Here is an 18606-nt window from a genome sequence, read left to right as displayed (position 1 = left end):
CCTGGCTCGGGGCCAGGGGCTCAGCCGCACGAGGGCCTGAAGGAGGGAACGAACGCTTGTTTCTGACGGCACAGGAGCCTGGCGCAAACCCGAGGGCACAGGGGCCGCTGCGGCTCCTGACGCTCGAGTGGGCACTGGAGTGTGAGAGGGTTTATAGGGCGGCAGCCGCGGCCCCGGGGAGCCAGAGCGTTAGTCTGGGAGGCAAGTCAGAGTCAGGGCTTCAGACCCAAGCTTGTGGGGCTCTGTCGCCGGCGTGGAGACTAGTCAGTGAGCCGTCAGACGCCAGAGGCTCCGGTAACAAGTTGCCCAAAGAGCAGCTCTCGTGGGCGTTGCCCCGATGGCGTGCGTGCTCTCCGTCGATTCTGCCGTTAGAATGAGGGTGCTCGCGGTCCTGGGCGTGGCGCTGCTGGTGGCCTGCTCACACCTCCTCTTCCCCTTCATCCGGACCGGCCAGGACCTCCTCTGGGGTGAGTGACAGATGAAATACGGTCTCTTGACCTGAAGTTACCGTCCACAGTCACCGGGACAGGAAGCGTCACGGGGGACTTGGCACTCAGCTGGGGCCCCCGGGCTGCTCCGTTCGTGGGCTTTCCCCAGAAGGGGACAGTGATTCTGGACGGTAGAAGGGTTAAAATACAATTATGTCCGAGGAGTAACTCGTGTCCTCTGATTCACGATGAGAATCTCCATTTTATCTGCTCATATATGCGAAAAAAGTTTTCTTTGGGAGAAATTGCTCGTTTCTTTGCTATGAAATCACTTTTCACTAAGTAATTCTTATGATGTGTTTTCTGGATCGGGATGTTACAGTGTCAAACCCGGTTGAGAAAGGGATGGGGTGGTTAAAATGATCACAGCTGAAATTCTGCTTTTGTTTGGCTGAAAAAGAAGAAAAGAGAAAAGAAGGCACTGAACTCCTTAAAGGGAATTTTCCCCAACACAATATTGGGGGGCACCTGGTGGGTGCTCCCTGGCTGCCGACCTCAGGACTCAGACCTCCCCCAGCAAGCCCTGGCCTCCCCCAGCCTGGCTGGACTCACTGCTGACCCAGGGCCCCCCCCCCACCCCCCCGCCCCAGGGCTGGAGGGCCCTCCTGCTACCGGTCCACACTCCATGTCCTGCTGGGAGCTCCCATTTTCCCACTTTCCAGGATCAGGGGGCTCCGTGACCATACTGCAGGTTGCACCAAAACCCTCCACAGACTCCTTTGCCCCCTACAAACATGCCCCCACCCCAGGAGGCAGGAAGTGGGGAAAAGATCCATCACAGTTCCGGCCCGCGGTGCTGCCCTTGGGGCACTGAATGCACGGGGTCTGGACGGGACCAGGAAAGATAAAACGGACTCACATGGTCAAGCACCTCAAGATGAAAGTAGTCCCACCGCGGCCTCAGTGAGTCACGCAGCCCAGTGCCCGCCTGTGACGATGCCCGGCAAGTGTCTCGTGGATTAACTGATCTGTCCTTTTATTTTGTGTTTGTCAAGGCCCTAGTTCCGTAAAACCACGGTAACAAGAGTTAGAAGTCACACGGCTAAGCAGACACAACGGTTACGCATGAGGGACGTTCAACAGAATGTAAATACATACGTACACCCCACTTTTAGTTCTAGAAACCACGTTTTTAAGGATCAGGACATGTGGTTTCTGCAGCTTCGCAACAGCAATCTTATTATCACTTCCCCATCCTGAGAGTTTGATTTTCTTTGGCTTAAAGTTTGAATAAATATAGAGATAATGCACAAGGCAGCATCTGGTCAGAACGCTGTACTTTGGAGGTTAATTTATGGTCAGTCGGAATATTTTGAAGCTGGCTTATTAATTATTTACAAATTACTTACAAAATATTTCTCTCGTAATGCACCAATTTTACATTCTTTAATATGAGAGATTATTTTCTCCCGCTGACAAAACCTGACAGCTTTGAAACAAGGTCATTATTCGCTCCTAACTTTCTTTGAAATATTTTTATCGGTCACATTTCACCGGAGCCGATGTAAATGATGATACAGCTCTACTTTTGTGTGAACCTGAGCTCCTACCGCAGGACTCGGGGCTTCGCTGAGCTGGCTGCCTGGATGTAGAGCTGCCTGGGGCTCTGTGCTGGGCACCTCTCCTTGGCGTGCGCATGTCTGGTCACCACCCAGGAGGGCCCCAGAGGCCTGTGTCCAGTCACGACCCAGTCACGGCCCGGGAGGGCCCCAGAGGCCTGTGTCCAGTGTCCAGTCAAGACCCAGAGGCCTGTCCAGTCACGACCCAGCCATGGCCCAGGAGGGCCCCAGAGACCCGAGGTGCAGCTGTATCCAGGCTCACTGTCTCCCCAGGTCTTTCTGTGGAAGCCCCCCCCACCCCCTCCACTGGACGGGAGTCTGGCTGATAAACACTCATGGCACACGTAGATCTGGACAGACACACTGCGGGTCAGCCTGTGACCTGTACAGTTTGAGAGACAGAAGTGAGGCCATGGGCACCCTGGAGTCTGGACCCAGAGTAGGGTCCCAGGAGGGCTCAGCCCAGGGAGGAACAAAGTGGCACACTTTGGTAATCTCTACTGATGCAGGGGGATTTCGTTTTTGTCAAAAATACACGCACGGCCCTGTGGGTCTAAGGAACAGGGTGAGTCCCTTCAGCACACCCTGCCTGGGGTTCCTGGCGGAAGTCACCGTACCCATCGGCACACAGAGGGGGTGCGTTTCCATCATTCCTGCAAAGTCGAGACTTACACACCTCGTCTTTACAGCCCGTGTTCGGACAAGTCACGACAGCAACAGCAGATGAGATCAGGGTGCATAGGGAGGCAGAGAGCTGCCTGCAGGTTGGGAGATCCGGGAATCAGCACACATGCTTAAAAAGGAAAAGTGCGCAAACTTTATTCCTGCTGATTGGGTTTCAGCACCAGGGCTCAGTAACGTGAGGACACAAACTCAGAGATGAGAACAGAACCAAGTCCTCAGAATCAGTCGACAGTGACACGCAGGGGCCCTCACGGTTTATGGCTTCAGAGAAGGAAGACTCGACATTCTTGTCTGACCTTTTTCTTTAAATGAGCACTCTTCGGAAATGGCTGGACCTTCTTCCTGAAGGACTCCCCACGCTCCAGCTCTCCTGCGTGAGATGATTGTGTCCCGAAGAGAACTTTCCGGGGGGATGTACACCCCCTGAGAGCTGTGACTGTTTTTAGAAGGCTGGCGTCTCCAGATCAGACGCCCCACGGAACTCTCTAGAATTCAGCTTTCGGATCTGAAAAGCAGAAGGCAGGTTCAAAGTCTCCAGGTCTGTGATGCTAGCTGAGCCCTTGTTTGCGGCCCCAGGGAGAATGCCTGGGCTCCCCGGCCTGGGGGTCACAGCCGCACCTGCCCCACAGTGCGCTCCCCCAGACCCTTGCGGAGGGAGGGCCACCCAGCACGTGGGCTAATCGCTTCTCCCAGAACCCCAGGGATGATCCACATGGAGTTTCGCCTTCTTATGACATATTCAGAATAGACAGGGCCGGAGCGGAGGGGCAGTGGAGAGGCTGTGTGGAAGGCGCCCGTGCTGGGGTCTCCAGGCTCGAAACCCTGTCGGACACCCCGGCGGGTGGTGGGAATCTGCTGGGGTCTCCGCCTTCAGGAACTTGCCGTCTCCAGACCCACAGATGCTCCTGACTATGGACGCATTTATTTGTTCCTGCAAGGGAATCATTAGTTACATTTTAGGACAGAGGCCACCTGCCTGGCATACTCACCACTTTGTTTCCTGGGATATGCTGGGCTACGTCATTCCAAATATAGACAGTTACCTTTCGAAAAGTAGTTTTATTCCTGGGGCGCCTGGTGGCTCGGTGGGTTAAGTGTCCAACTCTCGATTTTGGCTCAGGTCATGATCCCAGGGTCGTGAGATCAAGCCCCTCATCAGGCTCTGTGTCGAGAGCAGACTCTGCTCGGTATTCTCTCCCTCTCCCTCTGCCCCTCCCCTGCTCATTCGCGCTCTCTCAAAATAAATAAACGTTAAAGAAATAAAAATAGTTTTATTCCTATAAGGTGTGTAATGTTTGAAAACATTCTGATATTCCATTTATTCTTACAAATAAATGCGTTTCCTTTGATGAAGTGTTGATTGTGTGAAGATACGTTAGTGACAGAAGCTCCTCGTGTGCGTCACTGGAAGGAGCCTGCTACGTGATCATGTGGAACCTCACGTTTTAACCGGATTGGAGTCGTAAATGACTCCCTCACTCCGCTGGGGATGCTGTAACAAAATGGCGCCAGCTGGGTGCCTTACAAACAAGAGCCATTTACTTCCGGCGGCTCCGGAGGCCCAAGTCCCAGATGAACAAGCGAGTTGGTGTCTGGTGAGACGGTTGGCTCAGCACCTGGCTGTGTCCTCGCGGGGACGGGCCCTGTGTGGTCCCTTACAAGGGCCCTAGTCCCAACTCAGGGGCTCCACCTCGTGACCTAATCACTTCCCAAAGCCCCTCTGTCCTCACACGGTCACGCTGGGGGTTAGCCTTCAGTGTACGAATTTTGAGGGGACATGAGCATTTAGACCATAGGACTTGTTAAACATTTCGAACATAAAATAAAATAAAGTGGAAGTCTTGTCATTGGAAACAGCTGGTATATTTAAGTATTTTATCTTTTGTGAAACGCACAACTTAAAATAGGAAGATATCAGGAACTCACCACATCACTGATTAGGTAACAAAGTACTCAGAGTTTTCGGAATCAGCAGTGGTGTCTGGACAAGAGAGAAAGGGCGGCCAGACCGACCTTGGAGGAGGTGAGGGGGTATGGGCCCGCTTGGTCCTGGCGCTCTGCTCCACGGCAGCTCTGCAGGGGGAGCTGGTGCCCGATTTGCGATGTGCGAATGGGGCCCCACGGGGTGACCTAGCCAGGACCCCACATTCGGGCCCAGGAGCCGCGAGCTTGTCGCCGCCTCCCGCGGACTTGGTGGAGAAACTGAAGGGGGCAGAGGGTGGCTGACCTCGAATGTGCTTCACCGTGGGGCGTGTCGTCCACAGGGAAGGGCCGAGACTCTGCTGTGACCCGCGCTGTGGAAGAGAGCAGGCGCATGGTGGACGAGGCCATCTACCACACCATGAAAAGGTGGGCTTTCCGGAGGGGGCGGGAGGGGAGCCGCCAGGTCGCCGGGAGAGGGCACGGGTCTGCCGGTTAATTTTCACCACCGGCCCAGCGTCTCCACACCTCAGGAGACCTTGCCTGTGCAAATCCACTTTCCTGGCTTCTCGGGCAAGAGCTGGAAAGACCCATATTCAGCGTCAGATTCTTCCTCCAGCACGTGGAGAAGCACAGTGACGTCCCCGGGACTCAGCGCTGCGGTCCTCGCAGTCCTGGGGGCCGGGGGCTTCTCCCTGGGGGGTGAGACTCAGCCTTTGGGGAGCAGGAGGCGGGGGAGCTGGGAGACCGGGGCCTGGGCGGGGCTGGCAAAGACACACATTCGGTGCTGGATTAAGTCCACCCATCATTCTGGTTTAAGTAGTTAAGAAACACCTCGATTTTAAATATATAATTGACATCAACATCAAAGATATCGTGGTCTCAAACATTAGATGTTCATAAAACACAAAACAACTAAAAAGCAGGTTTTGAGGTTGACTAATAATTATATAAACTGTCAAAATACAGAATGTCACGAGGCATAGTTGATTCCTTTCCAAATATCTGTTTTTCCAGCCAGAAAAGTCCCCTGCTGTCCGTATTGATAGTGAACTAATGTTTACCTCTTTTCTAAAACCTTGAATGAAAGGGGGAAGAAAGAGAAAGCCCACTTCCCCTGCACTCATACTCTGGCGGCGTGTCTGAAACCGCGACAGCGGTTATGGGAATGGCCGTCAGTGGCCCAGCCAGACCCTGCTTGGAAACTGGCGGAGGCAACAGATCCCGCTGAAGTCAGTGTCTGCAGCCTAAAGAGGCCATGACGACCCCCTTGGGATATTTTATTGGAAAGATCTGCTTTTTGAGAACTTTCAAATAATGCTTTATTTGCCTACTCAAGCGGTGTGTCCTGAGGGGCTATGCTCTCCCTACTTAGCAAGGCCAGCCCTGTGCCGCTAGGGTTAGGAAGACGAATATCATCTCATGTCCACACTCCTTCTGGGGAGACACACACTTAATTCAGGGACGGGCACACTGATCATCAAAAAAGTATCGTGGTCGATTAGCGATAAAGAATCAGCTTTGGAGGAACCGAGACGGGGGCAGGTGCGGGGCAACCTGGGGCGGGGCGGGCGCTGGGTGCGGGCGGAGAGACAAGCCTCATTCTGGAGGGGGTGGTGCTGGGTGGTTGGTGCCCCTGAACTCATGCCCTTTGGGCTGGGGTGCACAGACCTGCCCCCAGCGGCCTCGCGGCTCCACTGCGGCCCCAACACTCCTGCCCTCCATTCACAAGCCTCTTCAGGCTAGAAATGCCAACATTTTCCCCCTGACGTATATTGTTTCTCAATTAGGGTTAATGAACTAAGGAGCCGTTAATTTGCTATTTGCTTACTAATCATAGAATGAATTATTGCATTTCAATAACTAATTAAGTTTCAACAAAAATCCCCCAATAATTGCATGGTCGCTTAATTATTTATTATTTATGAAACGATAACGTATAAAACCTGAGTTGCCTAAATAAGGTAATTTCTCAGCGTATTTCATCCTGATCCTTGAAGAGCTTCTAAAGTACTCAGGCTAAGACCGTGGTTCATGTGCCATGTGAGCTCTGCCTCTTCTGTGAATTCTTCTAAAGCGAGAAGAATCCACCTGTGGGGTCCACGGTGGTCACTGGTAGGATCACATGCCTTTAATGTCCTCATTCCACAAAGTGCACAAGCCCAGTGACTGGGTTGCGAGAGTCACCCCGGCCGCCATGGGGTTGTCTTGTGGACCAGGGAGCAGCCTTGGCCCTGCTCATCCCGAAGCAGAGAGGGACACTCAGGGAAGCAGACAGACAGACAGACGGAGGGCAGAGAAGGCAGAGGAGAAAGATCCAGAGTGGGAAGGACAGTAAAGAGAGTCAAGGAAGGAAGGAAGGTCCCATGAACTGACCAAGGGGCCCCCTTGCCCGGGACTAGGACCCCACCATCTCAGGTCTGTTACCACATGCGTTCTGGGCTGGGGCCCCACATACTCGGGGTTATGACCCCATGGACTCAAGGCTATGACCCTGCCTCCAGGGCTGGTTGACACATGAGTGTGGAACTTGGGGCTGGAGCCCACCAGTTGGGGACTGTCACCTGTGTACTGAAGGCTATGACCTCACATACTTTGGCTGTGACCCCACGTGCTCTGGCCGTGACCCCATGTGTTCTGGCTGTGACCCCACATACTCAGGGCTGTGACCCTTCATGCTCTAGTTATGACCCCCGTGCTCTGGCTGTGACCCCCGTCTTCTGGCTGTGAACCCCCCCATGCTCTGGCTGTGATCCCCCCTGCTCTGGCTGTGACCCCCCCCATGCTCTGGCTGTGACCCCCGTGCTCAGGCTGTGACTCCCATGTTCTGCTGTGACCCCCCCCCCATGCTCTGGCTGTGACCCCCATGCTCTGGCTGTGACCCCCGTGTTCTGGCTGTGACCCCCGTGCTCTGGCTGTGATCCCCATACTCTGGCTGTGACCCCCGTACTCTGGCTGTGATCCCCGTGCTCGGGCTGTGATCCCCCTGTGCTCTGGCTGTGAGCCCCATGTTCTGGCTATGACCCCCCCCATGCTCTGGCTGTGGCCCCCTTGTTCTGGCTGTGATCCCCGTACTCTGGCTGTGACTCCCATGTTCTGCTATGACCCCCCCATGCTCTGGCTGTGACCCCCGTGTTCTGGCTGTGACCCCCGTGCTCTGGCTGTGACCCCCGTACTCTGGCTGTGATCCCCGTGCTCGGGCTGTGATTCCCCTGTGCTCTGGCTGTGAGCCCCATGTTCTGGCTATGACCCCCCCATGCTCTGGCTGTGGCCCCCTTGTTCTGGCTGTGATCCCCGTACTCTGGCTGTGACTCCCATGTTCTGCTGTGACCCCCCCATGCTCTGGCTGTGACCCCCGTGTTCTGGCTGTGACCCCCGTGTTCTGGCTGTGACCCCCCCCCCATGCTCTGGCTGTGATACCCCCCATGCTCTGGCTATGACCCCCGTGCTCGGGCTGTGATCCCCCTGTGCTCTGGCTGTGAGCCCAGATGGCTGGGGCCAAGGTGCTGCTGGGAAGTGGCCCAGGTGAGCGACGGGATGGTGAGCAGACAGGTGAGCCCAGAGGCACATGTCAGGGAGAACCTCGGCCGCCCCCTCCCCCGCCCCCTGAGCCTCCCAGGGAGGGTCCTGAATGCCCCCAGCGCCCAATGACTTGCCTTTAAGGGCTGATGACCGTTCCCTGGCGCTCCCAGGATGCGCTCCCAGGGCCCGCGTGCTCGCGGTGGGGAGCAAGTCCTCCTGTCCGTGACGCTTCAGCAGCAGGGGACCCATGGTGCTGGGAGGTGCTGGGTCCAGGAACGTGGACCCGAGGACCCCAACGCTCGTATTGGTGTAAATGGCACGATGCTGGGGCTCACGTCCCCGGGCGCTAAATCCTCCCAGGTTGGCCTTCGGGCCACTTCTGACACTCAGTTTGCCTGGAGAAGGTGCGCCCCGGGCGGCACGGCCTGGTCTGCGGTGTCCCTGGAGCCCATCCGCTGCGGACGCCGTGGCCTTTCCGGCTCCGTGGGGGAGGCTGAGGGAGCTTCCGACGCTCCGGGGGAACCAGGGCGACACCGGGAACCGGGATCCGACGCACAGCTGATGCTGAGCCCGTGAGAGCTCCCCAGATGTGAGCTCAAAATCAGGCATATTTTGCTGCGAATAGAGGGTAGGTGTGCCGCCTCTTCATATGTACTACCTCACTCACCTCTAGAGCCGAGGCCGTCAACCTGCAGCCGTGGTCCGGGTGTGCACTGTGACCCCCGCGACCTCTCGGGGTGGCTACGGAGCGGAGGTGACAGGAGTGGAGGCGCCTCCTCAGGGAGCAGCCCAGGTGCCCAGAGGGGCACACGCCCGCAGGACAACTCGTGGTTGCCACCAGCCTGTCGTGGGCCCGGAACGGCCAGGCCCGCACGCAGGGTAGCCAGCTGGAGCCAGGGCCTCGCAGGGAACAGAGAATCCCCCCGGGGGGAGGGGGTCAGCAGGCAGACCCTGGTCACGGGAGTGGGCAGCACAGGCTGGCCTGGGTGCCTTGGGGGCCGGAGAAGCACAGCGGAGGCCCCCTGTGCTGGAGGCCGGAGGCCTCCACACCGGAGGCCGCACAGCCGGGCAGGGGTGACGTGCGTCCCCGAGGAGATCTCTGAGGACCCCCCGTCCGTGGGAAGCACACGAGGGCCTGCCGCCAGCCAGGGCAGGTCTGTGCGGGGCACGGGAGCCTGGCTGCACGAGGCTGGGGCCCAGGGGGCAGGGGCTGGCGTCCGGTCCTCGCTCCAAGCCGGGCCAGCCGGGTCTGGACGTGAGGACGTGTCTTGTCAACCTCACCAGAAGGGCTCCAAGGGCTTTGTCTCAGCTCTGTTGGTGAGCACTGGGCTCCCGTCACACGCGTGTGCGTGTGTGCATATGTGTGTGTACTGTGCTGGGCTCTGGGCTCCCATCGCACACGTGTGTGTGTGCATATGTGTATGTACTGTGCTGGGCTCTGTTGGTGAGCGCTGGGCTCCTGTCACACACGTGTGTGTGTGTGCATATGTGTGGCATGCGTCCGTACTCCCTCAGTGAAAGCCCACTTCTGGGAATCTGCGCGTGCTCCCCCAGGCCAGCCCGGAAAGTAGCCACACCTTTGTCAGGGGTGAGGGCATGTGTGTGCTGTGTGGACGCAGTCTGGTCCTGGGATTCCACACGAGAAAATGTACATGGGGATCGGGGCCGGAACAGCGCAGCCAGGGGGTCAGCCGCAAGCACAGAGCAGCGTGTTAAAGTGCACTGTCCCCGTGAGCGGGCGGGTGCCCCGAGCGGGGACGGACCCAGGCTGGTGGGGGGCTGGATGCTGTTGGGTCCCAGGCTGGGGGCGCTGTTGGGTCCCAGCAGATGGGGTGGTCTCAACGGAGGCGCCTCAATCGTTCGGGGAACCCCTCCCATGGGATGGGAGGCGGTGTGACCGGTGCAAACTCCCGTGGGGTGCAGCTGCCTGCGTGGGCCCCTCCCGCGAGCAGACGGTGGGCACAGCCCTTTCCTCAGGTGGCCTCTCCAGGCCCGCCCACGCTGGAGGCCGCCTCCCCACCGCGGGCCGTGCCGGCGGTGTCTGTGACCTTGGAAGCCCGTGCTCCGGGCTGTGGCCTGGCCGGGCTGCCGGGGGTTTGCCCCTGGAAGGTTCTGCTCACCTGTTTGCTCAGAAAGGCAGTTAAGAGGCCCCTCTGCCTTTGTTCCGGACAGTTCTCCAAGGTCGTCCGCAGAGCGGCTAAGCCCTGGGAGAAACACCGCCTCCCCACACAAGCAGGAAAGCTTCGATCCCGTGGACGTAACAGGCAGGGCTCCTGGGGGGGCAGGGAGCCCATGTGGAGTAGGGTTCCCGGCCGAGGCTGCGAGGCCACCGCACCTCACGGGCCGCCGTCCTCCCCGGGCATCTGGGAGCAGTGGAGTGCTCGTCTCCGAGGCCCATGCAGACACTGCCCCAAACCCCAGGGCTCAGTACGGCACTCGTGAGTCGGCAGACGGTCCTGTGCTTACAAGCCTGGCACGGCCCTCACTGCACCAGAGCCCAGGAGCCTGCGGGACGAAGTCCTTCCACTCCAGGAAACCTCTGTCCTCACCGTCCCGGCTCGTTCACGGCTCACGTCCCCTGGTGGGCCTTCCTCTCTCTTTGGGCGGTGACGTTGGGTCCCCGAGCACTTCTCCTCGGTCGTCCTCACTCTGACTTCGTCCTCCCCTCGCAAGGACCTGGGGGGCACATGGCCCATGGGACAATCCAGGGAAACAACGTCATCTTACCATCGGCTGACCAGCAAGGCAGATTCTACCTGCAACCCAATCCCCTTTGCTATGCGGCCAGGTGTGTTCACAGGCTCTGAGGACTGGGGTGTGGACATCTTTGGAGGGCCCTTCTCCTGTCCACACAGAGTCTCAGGGGGGCCCAGAAAGCCTGGCACTGATACCATTGTGGCTGGGGGCTCGTGGCTGGGGCCAGGGTCCCTTCTCTGGGGCCAGAGTCCCATGTTTGCAGCTTGGTCCGGTGTCCACAACTAGGGTCCTGTCTGGGTCCAGGGTCCCCTGTCTGGGGCTGGGGGTCTTGTGTCTGGGGCTGGGGTTCCCGTGTCTGAGGCCAGAGTCCCCTGTCTGGGGCTGGGAGTCTTGTGTCTGGGGCCAGGGTCCCCTGTCTGAGGCCAGGTTCCTGTGTCTGGGTCCAGGGTCCCCTGTCTGGGGCTGGGAGTCTTGTGTCTGGGGCCAGGATCCCCTGTCTGGGGCTGGGAGTCTTGTGCCTGGGGTTAGAGTCCCCTGTCTGGGGCTGGGAGTCTTGTGCCTGGGGCTGGGGTTCCTGTGTCTGGGGCCAGGGTCCCCTGTCTGGGGCTGGGAGTCTTGTGTCTGGGGCCAGGGTCCCCTGTCTGAGGCCAGGTTCCTGTGTCTGGGTCCAGGGTCCCCTGTCTGGAGCCGGGGTCCCCTGTCTGGGGCTGGGAGTCTTGTTTCTGGGGTCAGGGTCCCCTGTCTGGGGCTGGGGTTCCCATGTCTGGGCCCAGGATCCCCTGTCTGGGGCTGGGAGTCTTGTGCCTGGGGTTAGAGTCCCCTGTCTGGGGCTGGGAGTCTTGTGCCTGGGGTTAGAGTCCCCTGTCTGGGGCTGGGGGTCCTGTGTCTGGGGCTGCGGTTCCTGTGTCTGGGGCCAGGGTCCCCTGTCTGGGGCTGGGAGTCTTGTGTCTGGGGCCAGGGTCCCCTGTCTGAGGCCAGGTTCCCCTGTCTGGGGCTGGGGCCAGGGTCCCCTGTCTGGAGCTGGGGGTCTTGTGTCTGGGGTCAGGGTCCCCTATCTGGGGCTGGGGCCAGGGTCCCCTGTCTGGGGCTGGGGGTCTTGTGTCTGGGGCTGGGGTTCCCGTGTCTGGGGCCAGAGTCCCCTGTCTGGGGCTGGGAGTCTTGTGTCTGGGGCCAGGGTCCCCTGTCTAGAGCCGGAGTCCCCTGTCTGGGGCTGGGGTTCCCATGTCTGGAGCCAGGGTCCCCTGTCTGTGGCTGGGAGTCTTGTATCTGGGGCCAGGGTCCCCTGTCTGGGGCTGGGATTCCGTGTCTGGGGCCAGGGTCCCCTGTCTGGGGGTCTGTGCAGCTATGCAGGCCAGTGTCTCAGCTTCTATGAAAAGCTGGATCCCCTCAAGTGCATGATGCCATCATGTGGTTAAAAAACACACTGGCAGGTCTAAGCACAGCTTTTTTATATTAAAGTTACATGTCAGATACCTTTATGTGTGCGTTCGGGTATCTCTAACATACACGTTGCAGACGTGTGTGACTTTTGTGTCCCAATACCGGGTCCTTCCCTTGCTGGCTGTCGGCCTGAGGCCAGCTGCTCTGGTCTCATGGGCATAATTGCAGAATTTATCCCCTGCGTCTTTGTGAGGAATTACTGAGAAGAAAGTAGTACTTAGCACAGCGCCTGCCACACTGTTTTCACCCAGGAAGCCCTGCCCATTTGTGCTTATTATTAACAAATGGAACACAGAGGTGGCCCACTGGATGGCAGCAAGGGGGACGACTGAGCGAGAATTTGGCTGTTTTTCGCCAAGGCCTCAGCGTCGGGCCTTCCTGCCAGCTCCTGCTTCCACCTGGGGCCTCATGATGCCACCCTGCAGGAGCCACCAGGCGAGGGCAGCTTCGGCACAGAGGCCAGCCCGGCCCGCCTGCTCCTGGGGCCCTGGCCCCCAGATGCCGTGGGCAGAGGGGCCGCACTGACCCCCTGTGGCCGGGGCTCCCGGGATGTGAGAGGCCAGGAAGGCCGGCTGCCGGCGACACCGATGGCACTTCGCGTTAGGGTGATTTCGGTTCGAGAACAAAGGGCGTGTGGCCGTGTCGTGCCCTGTGGCGGCTGATTCTTGGCCCCGGGACCTCGCAGGGTTGCAGGCACGCAGCGCGGCTCGCTCACCGGCTGGAACACGGCAAAAGCATCTCAGGATCTGGGGGAGAAGGTGTATCTCACACAGTGTCGCACAGGCCCTGTCCCCTGGCTGAGCCCTGAGTCCGGCGAGCGGCGTGTGTATCAGCCTGACCTGCAGCCCGCACAGTGCTGGCCGCGTGGTGCTCCACGGCGTCCGCTGAAGCCATCAGCGACGGCCGGTGAACACGGCCACGCAAGAGTAACCAACCCCGAGTCTCCTCTTGTGCGCAGAGACCTCAGCGAACGGGACAGCCCTTCTCCGTCACAGCTGCTGTCTTTTTCCAAGCTCCCCGAGCCAACCAGCCGCGCCGTCTCCCGAGCGGCTGAGATCATGGAAGCTTCCGTGCAGGCCGTGAAGACAAGAGTCTACGGGAAGCTCGGGCGATCTCAGCCTCCCACCGGTGAGCTCCCCGAGGTGCCCCCCACCCGGAGCCACGGCCCCTGAGGAGCAGACCCCAGGCTGGGCGGGGACTTCGAGGGTGCTTCTCACTCCGCTGCACACACATGGGGTCCCCGCTCGCTCCCAGGACTGACACTTGGCTCTTAAATAAACAGGCTCAGGCAGACATCACATTGTGTCTGCGCTGGCCTGGGAGGTCGCTGTTGCTCTGCCGTCCGAACTGAACCTGCCAAGGAGCTCAGCCTCCTGGGCGTCCCGCGTCATGGTGGAAGGAGTGTGGGGAGGTCCACAGACCTGGTCAGAACTCGGGGAGCTCCCAGGAGCTCAGGGGCCAGCAAGGACGGTGAGTCATTGCCTGTTACTGGTTCAGAGCCTTGGAGAACCAGGGTGCTCGACCCTGAACTGGGCACCACACTGGCTGCCGGCTTGCCCGGCTGTTGGCAGAACAAAATAGACTTGGGCTGAAGCTGCATCGGGTGAAAGCACCCCGCGGGTGCAGGGCCCTGCGCTGATGGCCGTCGTGACCACGGGCACATTTGTGAGCCCTGGGGTGGGCAACTAGAAGGCAGGATTTTTAAGAAACAAACTTACCCAGACTTTTCCAGTGTGGTGCGGTGAGCTACTGGGTCCCTTAATCCGAACTGGCCGTAGACACTTAACCCGAAGTGGTTAGTCAGTATCTACAACAAGACAGGCTTGGCTGAGTCGGGGCTCACCAGAATTCTCAGACAGTACACTTACCAGGTTCGACTGACTTCATGGCAGCCAAAGATTCTTCTGACGTGGTTTTGTGTCAAATCGTGGGACTGAGTGAGGGCTCTGAGGGCTGTAGGCCCCATCCCGTCCCCAGAGCCTTGCTCAGCCGCGGGGTGCAGGGGTATCAGGAGACGGGGCAGAGGGGTTTGGCCCAGGCCAACATACAGAACTGAAGAACCCATTAATTTAGGGAGTTTCCTATGGCTGCCATTGTCAACAGCGTGGACAGGTGTAGACAGTGTAGAACGTGGGAAAAGTAACTGAGGCCACGCGGCCCCTGGGACCTCGTCAGCGCGCAGCGTCCACAGCTGCGTGCAGGTGCCCTGCTTCCCGCTCTTTGCGCACGCTGGTTCTGTCCGTCAGCGCAGCCACGATCGTGGTTCCGTGTGGCGGGCTTGGTCACGCTCCCCACGCCAGAGCGCTTCCTGTTCTGAAGGCTCTGTGCTCACGTCGTAAGCCGCACACGTTCCCGTCGGCTGGGCAGAAAGCGTGGTCGGAGGGTCACTGAGCCGCAGGGACTGCTCGGGGCACGTTGACGGTCAGGAAGCCGGTGTCATTTCTCCCCAGTTTACATTACAAGGGTGCATTCCTCCTTGTGTTTCTCTGCTGATTACCTCAGCTTCACGGGTGTGTGGTTAGTCAGCTTATTAAGGCGTTATCTTGAAGATTTGTATAAACCATCTTGGAGAAGTGGCCAGTGATCCCTTCTGCGAGCAGACAACAAAGCAGTCCTTGCTTTGATTTGTTCAATAAGCAGCAACAGAATTGGGGAGAAAGTGAGTAAATAAGGGACAGGTTTCTGGGCCCCTAATCTAGAAAGATTCGGGAGAAGGGATCCAGAAATCAGTGCGCAGAGAAAAGAAGGTTCTGTGGATGGACACACGGACGCTGCGGGCACACCTGACCAGGGCAGGCTTGGAGGAGGGACAAGGACTGCGCTTGGCCATCTTCCATCACCGCGAGGGTGTGACCGGCACGTCGGGGAGGTGACCCCACTAGGTGGCTTGTGTCTGGGGGCTTGGAGCTCTGACTGGCTTTCCTGAACGATCACAAAGCAAAAATAGGTTTTAATAGGCCACCTGCTGGCGGTGAGAGGCTCAAGGGGATTGTTGAGAGAGCGACTGGATTCACGGAGAAGGAAGCCCTCGCCCCAGCGCACAGCGTGGCTTCCCTGTGAGCCCGAACACAGGGGTCACAGACACCCTGAGAGTGTGGGACAGTGCCCGCCGCATCGGTAGGCTTGCCGTGACAAACGCGTTGCTGCTTCTCCTCAGATGTCCTACCGGAAGACGTGCTGAGCACCATCGCGAACCTGTCCGGATGCCTGCCTCACATGCTGCCCCCCACGTGTCCAGACACCTGCCTGGCAAACAAGTACAGGCTCATCACGGGCGCCTGCACCAACAGGTATTTCCTTCCGGTCTTCTCGGCTGGATTCCGACACGATGAGCGGCCCTCCTGAGGGAGGTGGCAGACCACCCGGGGTCGTCTCCGCCTCTGAGCGCCGGATCTCTCTACCCTCCACCACCTCACCTGCCCACCCGTCCACGGGTGTCCCCTGGACGCCACCTCCGTCCCATCTACCAGTGGCCCCTGAACCCGGCCCCCGTCCTGTCCACGGGTGTCCCCTGGACGCCCCCCACCCTGTCCACCGGTGTCCCCTGGACACCTGCCTGCAGGACCGGTGAGGGGACGCCCAGCCCCTGGACAGCAGGGCCCACAGGAGGGCGGGGGAGAGAGTGGCACACAAGCACGGGGGACAGTGGCGTGGAGGGGAGAGAGCAGGGGAGAGTGTGACGGGGCTGGGGAGGCCCAGGAGCCACGGGTTCAGCTGAGACCAGACCCCGGAAGCACAAGGGCCGAGGGCGGTTCCGTCAGGCCCAGACGCAGGGCTGGGTCACGGGCGGAGGAGGAGAGCAGCCGCCAGGCACCGGAGGGCAGCACCGCTGCGGCCTGGCCCCGGGGCGGGGGCTGGGAGAAAACGGCCGTCAGCCATGCGTCCGTTCGTTCGCTGGTTCGTTCGTTCATTCCTTCTTTATTCAGAACACTTTGAGCGCCCAAAGAGCCAGGAGCTGTGACACATGCTGGGGGATGTGACAGCCTGGTCCTCACAGCTGACAAATGAGGCCACGGGCCCCAGTGGGTCCGGCGTAAACAGGAACAGCTCCCATTTTTAATACATGAAGGAAAGGAAACGGGGACACCCACGTGGCTGGTCAGGCGGGGCCCGTGCACACGGGGCTGCTGTCGGAGGCAGAGGGTGATGCCCGTGACCCAAGCCATCAAGGACGACCAGATGCTCGGCGTCCCTCCCCGACTCTGCACGCCACTGAGGGCGTCCCTGGGCCCCCCCCCCCGGTCCCCCCCCAGGAGGGCCTGGGCCTCTCGCCTCTGTCTCTGAGGCTCCTTCTGTGGAGGCAGGGCCCCCCTGGGGAGCCCTTGCCAGCTCCATCCGGGGGTCTTGTCTGGCACCTCTCCTGGTGCACCTCTTTCCTCCGTGACGCCCCGGCTCCTGCTGGTGCTGGCTTTGCCTGGGGTGCAGGCTGCGGAGGGCGGGAGCCTCCGTGACGCCCGGGCCGGTGAGTCCTCAGTGCACACGGGAGACACCGCTCATGGCTGCTCCGGGGTGCGTGTCTGTGCCGCAGAGACCAACACGCGTGTGCTCACATGGGCCCCGGGTCCCATCAGCTCCACAAGGCTTGTGCGGCCCCCCCGGGCGTGATGCACACTGGGGTGTTCACACCCGGGGAGTAAAGGCTTAGCAGCTATTTCTTTCTGATCCGTATTTTCTTAACTGGGAAAGCGTATTTTCCTTTTGGGTAGTTCTGGTTATTTCACTGAGTTTCTACATCTTTTATCTCAGTTTCGAAAGCAGCTTTGTCGTCAGCAGGAAGCCGGGACTGCTGTTCCTTCGAGGTTCGCCGGTGGTCAGACTTCCCTACAAGGTGGCAGAGTTAAATCGCGGACGTGTTGGCCGTTACCAATGTCATGCTTCCCATTTGTCCTAAATTTCACCAGTGCTTCTTTCCGAGCTCTTGGGGTTGGCTTCCTGCTACGGTCTTTCCTCCACACTCGAACTCGGACACGCAGTGGGCGTTTTTGCTTCCCTTTTTCTTCCTTAACCAAGTCCCTTCTTATCCTATAGCTGCTGCCAGGCAGTGAACAGCGGTGCTCTGGGCCTACTGACGGCGGTGCGGTGGCCAGAGTGACCTGGGATTTAACCGTACAAATTCTAAGTCTCCACACGGTGGGTTTAAAAACTCTCCACTTGTACTGGTTTTCTTGCAGTGTAGACCTCACGTGTGTGGGGTGTGGCTTCTAACCTTCCTTTTCCCTCTGCTGAGAATATCCCAACTGCTGGGCTGCGTCACGCGAAATCAGCCAGCCCAAGTGGAGAAGGATGTCTACGGTCTCTCTTCTGTTGGTGTGACCTCATCGGTGCCACAAGCGTGTTGCTCACGAGGAATCGAGTGCACGCCCGTTCACGTGGCCCTTCTCTGCTCTCAGCTGGTCCTCGGGCTCTGGCAGCCACCTGGGTTCCCCGCGTGTGGCGGTGTGGGCATGGGTGCTGCTTGTGTCTCCTACAGTAAATCCAAACGTGACACGTAGGACGTCAGAAATTCACACACGTGCTGTCCGGTTCTGGCTGCTGCGTGTAGCAGGACCACCTTGATGACTCTCGGAGGCAGTCCGGGCTCTATTTCTGTATCCATAAAATGGGAATGATACCGGCAGGGCTGATTTTGAGAGATGCGTTTCTAGAGGTCCCTGCATGCAGTCTACAAGCTCGAGGACAGTAGGTGTTGCCATGATTGTTACCATGCAATGACCGTTCCACATGTGACCAGTTGGCTCTGGCCGAGGGCACCAGCCACAGAGGGCCAGAAACATCCTTCAACGTGAATTTTCCCGAGAGCAGGGGGAGGCCCCTACGATCAGGCAGCTGTGACGTATACTGCTTCTCAAGGTGACAGTGACACTCTTCACGGCTCAGGCTTGGTTAACGTCAAGTTAAAGATGACAGCCAGTAAACCTGGCCCTCAGCCTCTCTAACCATCCGGCAGAGGCGTGGAGATTGCAGACGACGTTTCCATCCACACGGTGACAGAGACACAGCCCGTTACTGGATTCGTCTGCTTAATTCCCAGGCCTGCCTGATGTGCGTCCTACACACGGACGTACAGAGAGGTTGGGATCAGGTTTGCAGGTCGTCATCCTACCAAAGGCTGGCATGCCAGTCTCCTTTACGTGGTAATTCTGCACCAAGCTTCATCCGTGGAGACTTTCTCTCCTCAAAACCCATGAATTCATAGAGGAAACCATAAACTCTGAAGGCGAAACTTGACACATACATTGAAATTATAGGAAGAACCCCCAAACGTACCTAGGTTTAGTATGTATTCTGGTATATAT

The 18606-nt window shown here is 58.7% G+C and overlaps 1 protein-coding gene across 1 annotated transcript in view; it reads left to right on the top strand.

The window, feature by feature from the left end:
* The first annotated feature begins 315 nt into the window (after positions 1-315).
* TPO (thyroid peroxidase) overlaps positions 316-18606 on the top strand; it is a 48089-nt gene continuing 29798 nt past the window's right edge. The window contains 4 exon segments of the mRNA XM_042930349.1: positions 316-467; positions 4996-5080; positions 13269-13438; positions 15468-15600. Coding sequence (XP_042786283.1) covers positions 338-467; positions 4996-5080; positions 13269-13438; positions 15468-15600 — 518 coding nt within the window. The 5' untranslated portion in view covers positions 316-337.

Source organism: Panthera leo, chromosome A3 (assembly GCF_018350215.1).
Source record: "Panthera leo isolate Ple1 chromosome A3, P.leo_Ple1_pat1.1, whole genome shotgun sequence".
NCBI classification, from domain to species: Eukaryota; Metazoa; Chordata; class Mammalia; order Carnivora; family Felidae; genus Panthera; species Panthera leo.
This window is presented reverse-complemented; position numbering and strand designations above follow the sequence as displayed.